Source organism: Neolamprologus brichardi, chromosome 13, assembly GCF_056152115.1.
Source record: "Neolamprologus brichardi isolate AB-2024 chromosome 13, ASM5615211v1, whole genome shotgun sequence".
Classification (NCBI taxonomy): domain Eukaryota; kingdom Metazoa; phylum Chordata; class Actinopteri; order Cichliformes; family Cichlidae; genus Neolamprologus; species Neolamprologus brichardi.
In genome coordinates, this window is record NC_142116.1 from 32,827,396 (window position 1) to 32,832,120 (window position 4,725).

The 4,725-nt window shown below is 38.8% G+C and overlaps 1 protein-coding gene across 1 annotated transcript; it reads left to right on the forward strand.

Annotated features, from left to right (window-relative positions):
- Positions 1-691: 691 nt before the first annotated feature.
- Positions 692-3,847, forward strand: LOC102794777 (acidic mammalian chitinase-like). Its single transcript, XM_006809217.2, has 12 exons — positions 692-784; positions 871-935; positions 1,023-1,049; positions 1,151-1,355; positions 1,490-1,546; positions 1,779-1,944; positions 2,137-2,261; positions 2,372-2,495; positions 2,584-2,766; positions 2,883-2,999; positions 3,095-3,227; positions 3,429-3,847. The coding sequence occupies exons 2-12, from the start codon at positions 911-913 to the stop codon at positions 3,683-3,685; spliced, it is 1,419 nt and encodes a 472-aa protein (XP_006809280.2). The 5' UTR covers positions 692-784; positions 871-910; the 3' UTR covers positions 3,686-3,847.
- Positions 3,848-4,725: the final 878 nt, after the last annotated feature.

Consider the following 4,725-nt stretch of genomic DNA (forward strand, 5'->3'; position numbering starts at 1 on the left):
TACTACATCTATGTACAATAAACAAAGACAGGACAGAGACAATACAAAGTGGTCATGTGTAATTACAGTAAAGTGAGATGATTGTGCAGTAGGTATTGAATACCAGGTTCAAGTTATGGTCAAGATATTGTAGACAAGACAGGATGAAGATGTGCAAGATGCAAAGTGTGCAAATATAGTATAATGTAGATCAGTAGATCATTAATCAGTAAAAAAGGATTTTCTTTCTTGTATTGTCAGAATAAACTTGAAATGTGCAGAATATTTTTATATAAACACTTCACTGTACTTTGAAGATTGACTTTAATCTTGAAATATTAAAGTTTACATTTTCATTTTGTGCATTTCAATGTGTATTATTGTTTTATAATCTGTTTCGTTATTTTCTTTTTTTTTAATCAAAAATAATCAAAAAACAAAATTGCATACCTATATTTCCCCAGGTAAGGTTACCATGACAGCATAACAATATGTTCTGTATCCAAAACAAGGTTATATCAGGAGATTGTGTCCTAAGATTGGTTTAACTGAATACTGATAATAATGTGATATGTCTAGTGACCTAAGGTACACCAGGGTCATAAACATAAAAAAATACCACATAGAGTAAATTATTGTCTTATGGCTAGGACTGAGCACTCTCTTATCAAAGCACATCCTAATAAAGAAACCATTTATGACTTGGATTTACGAAAGAGTGCTATACCTTCCTTTCATAATACAATCAGGTGTATAAAGGTGCACCTTCGCTGCAGCTTTTTTGGGTATTTCGTCTGGTCTCAAGGTGAGTAAACAAGGGGAACAGTCTCTTGAAGTTATTCTCTCTTAATTGTGATTATTTATTTATATATACTTTTATACGTCTTACACTGTTGCCTGATTTGTAGAACTCCTAAGAAGTGAATCTGAGATGGCCAGGCTCACAATTCTAGCAGGTATTTTAAGAATTTACTGGATCTATGCAATATAAGTATATCATGCAAGTTTTTATTTTGCTTACCCTTATATTAAAATTTCCAAAGGTTTGTGCCTGGTGATAAGCCAGCTGGGTAAGTTGGGTTTACTTTGGTAAACAACTGACATTTTGATCATTACTTGTGTATCACTACTGGGACCTGTGCTTTATTAATATTCCTTTGCACCACCACAGGATCTGCCAGCAGGATGGAGTGCTACTTCACCAACTGGTCCCAGTACAGGCCTGGAGATGGAAAGTTCCTGCCACATAATGTGGACCCTTTCCTATGCACCACCCTCATCTATGCATTCTCCATCATCAACCACAACAATGAGCTGGTTACCTACGAGTGGAATGACGACGTCCTCTACAAGGCTTTCAATGATCTGAAGACCAAGTAAGTGGATATTATCCTATAGGTCAGAGGTAAAGCAAAACAAAATACCTCTTGAGCGTATCGTGTCTTTAAGAGTTTTCCACTAAGATATTACAGTTTCTTTAATGATATTACAAGTTTTCTGCTGTTTCCAGGAATCCCCACCTGAAGACTCTCTTGGCCGTTGGTGGATGGAACTTTGGGTCAACACAGTAAGAAATACTTTAAAGAAAGAATATTATTTCACATTAGGACAATGGTACGTAGCTAACCAAATATTGTGTGTAAACCATCAGTCTGAATCAAATCAAAATCAAAAAGAAGTTTCCATTATTAAACACAGCAAACCTTAATCACAATTCTCCTGTTAAAGACATAAAGCAGTAAGCAGATATTACTATAAAGATCAAATGTTAACTTGGTTTTTGTTTTGTTTTTTTGCAGGTTCTCCATCATGGTTTCTAATGCAGCTAATCGTCAGAGGTTCATCCAGTCTACTATCAGTTTTCTGAGGACTCATGGATTTGACGGTCTGGATTTGGACTGGGAGTACCCTGGATCCCGTGGAAGTCCTCCTGAGGACAAACAGAGGTTTACTCTGCTCTGCAGGGTGGGTATAGATCTCCATTTTTAAAAATCTACATCTCATTGATGTTGTTTCGTTTGCATTATACTTGAATGGTAAATGCTAAATGGACTGATTCCACTAACCTTCCAATCAGTAGATGATCTGCTATACCTCCTAAACTACAGCCACCCCATGGACTCCATTCTTACACTGTTATGTGGTGCACTTTTATAGGAACTTGTTGCTGCCTATGCAGCTGAAGCCCAAGCTACCGGCAATCCCCAGCTCATGCTAACTGCTGCTGTTTCTGCTGGAAAAGGAACCATTGATGCTGGATATGAGATCGCTGAGATAGCCAAGTGAGGGTCCTGCTTTATAAACCATTTTACTTCGTCTACTACTTTAAAAATCTGACAGTTGTGCAATGTAAGCATGCAAATCACTGTTTATGTTTATTTCCTTATTGCAGAGAATTAGATTTCATCAATATAATGACCTACGACTTCCATGGAACTTGGGAGCAATTCACTGGACACAACAGCCCTTTGTACCGTGGATCTGAGGACTTTGGTGACCTTATCTATTTCAACACTGTACGTAAACAGTTAAAACTGAAATAAAAAGAATTTGAGACATACCTTCTTATGAAATCAAACTTCACCTTTTGTTTGACTTCTATAGGACTATGCCATGAAATATTGGAGAGACAATGGCACCCCACTGGAGAAGCTGAGGATGGGATTTGCATCTTATGGTCGTACCTTCCGTCTGACATCATCAAACACTGGTGTTGGTGCTCCAGCTAGCGGCCCAGCATCAGCTGGTCCATACACCCGTGAAGCTGGATTCTGGTCTTATTATGAGGTACATTTCTTAAGGCTGGAATTTAATCATTGCGTCATGATGTATAGCATGAGTTGCTTTGATATCTAATGATATTTATAAAACGACAAATGTTAACCATGTAGTCTGTGCTGTAGATCTGTACCTTCGTGAAAGGCAGCACCATTAACTGGATTGAAGACCAGAAAGTCCCCTATGCTTTCAAAAACAATGAGTGGGTAGGATTTGACAACAGGGAGAGCTATGAGACCAAGGTAAGTGAGAAAGCTTGCATCATTTCTTTATGTTTAACACATTTATGTATGTACAAGATAGTGATATCAATGTCTGTTTAATTTTTCCCCAATAGGTACGTTACCTGAAAGATCAGAAGTTTGGCGGGGCCTTTGTGTGGGCTCTTGATTTGGATGACTTTGCAGGAAAATTCTGCGGGGAGGGTACCCATCCTCTGCTCTCCCATCTGCGCAACCTTCTTGAAATTGGTATGCCCAAAGCAGATTAACGCAAAAGATTTCTTTTAGTCTTTCTATGTTTAAAAAATCAGTGTGCAACTGGTATCATAAGAACCTCTGAAATTTAGATATGAAGACGTAATATTTTCTAAACAAGCATATTTTCAGAAGGTAGAATCGATTTTAAGCAGTGACTTATATAAACATGAATTTAAACTTTGTATTTTCCAGAGCTTCCCCCACTACCCTCAACCACCACCCCGAAACCTGGAGCTACCACCACCACTCCAACCACCACCACCACCACCACAACCACTACCACCCATGCCCCAGGACCGGGATTCTGCAATGGGAAACCAGATGGCCTTTACTCAAACCCAGATGACCAAACCAGCTTTTACAACTGTGCTGGTGGCGTGACCCATGTTTCCCAGTGTGGAGCTGGATCTGTCTTTCATGACAGTTGCAAGTGTTGTGGCTGGCCATGACCCAAGAGTGAAGAAAGTGTGTATTAAATCTGATGCAAACATCATTCATTAAACATCATCATTAAACTCATCTTGTATACGTACAATCATTTACCTAAATGAGTTTTTTTGGTTAAAATGTCGCATACAGGTTGCAAATTGCAAAATAAAATCTTCAAAGTACCTTACTACAAATTGGCTTATTTTGGCTTATTTTGCTATATTTATTAATCATAAAATATAATATTTTTTTCTGAAAAGTTTTATTTAAAAAAGTTGCCTCTTACAACTATTGTTAAGGGTCTATGCAACAATAATATAATATATAATATAATGGATTTATTAACTACATATACACTCATGGGATTTCATTTCAGTCACAGAAACTGAGTGTACATAATAGTAACATAATACACATTGTATCATAATCGTATCATAATTTGAACTGCCAGATTAATGTTTATTGAAGTAAAGATGGCGCCAGTGTGTACGGCAGGCCGTCCTCGTCTCTGTTGTCGATCTCTTTTCCTTGATATTTGTTTATTATTTGTTATCTTTCTGGCACTATGCCCCCCAGATGGTTATGCATTAATCACCTATGACTATGATACTTTGTTAAATCTTCGTTTCCCCCCTATGCTGGGTTGGATCAAGGCTGGAATTTGGGAGATGCTACCTTTCCACGTATCATCTCTTCTACTGGTTCATACGGTTCCCCTCTCTGCTCCCCGCCTAAGAAGCGCTATAGGAAGTGGGGCAAACGGAGTGGGTTTCAGGTTCGCTTAAAGGCTTACATTAAAGCATCAGCTGCAGCTAATTCCCTCACCACCGCGGGGATTATATGACTTCCATCCGCTCAGGATCCATCATCCTTCAGGCTGCTCAACCATCGCTGGATCTGTCCGGTCGGTAAACAAGCCTGTCCGGTTTCTCCGGTAGTCTCTCTGCCTGTTCGTGTTTGGATTGGGTCCCCCAGTGATGGTGTACGGCTCAGGCATTTAAGCCAGCTAAGACGTGCTTCCAGCAGAGATAAGATGCCGATCTCTCGGATGGCTTTATTA

Coding starts and splice junctions, on each gene's coding strand:
- LOC102794777 (XM_006809217.2), top strand. CDS start 911: ATGGCCAGGCTCACAATTCTAGCAG. Junction 1,547..1,778: donor TGGAACTTTGGGTCAACACA/GTAAGAAATACT, acceptor GTTTTTTTGCAG/GTTCTCCATCATGGTTTCTA. Junction 2,767..2,882: donor GATTCTGGTCTTATTATGAG/GTACATTTCTTA, acceptor TCTGTGCTGTAG/ATCTGTACCTTCGTGAAAGG.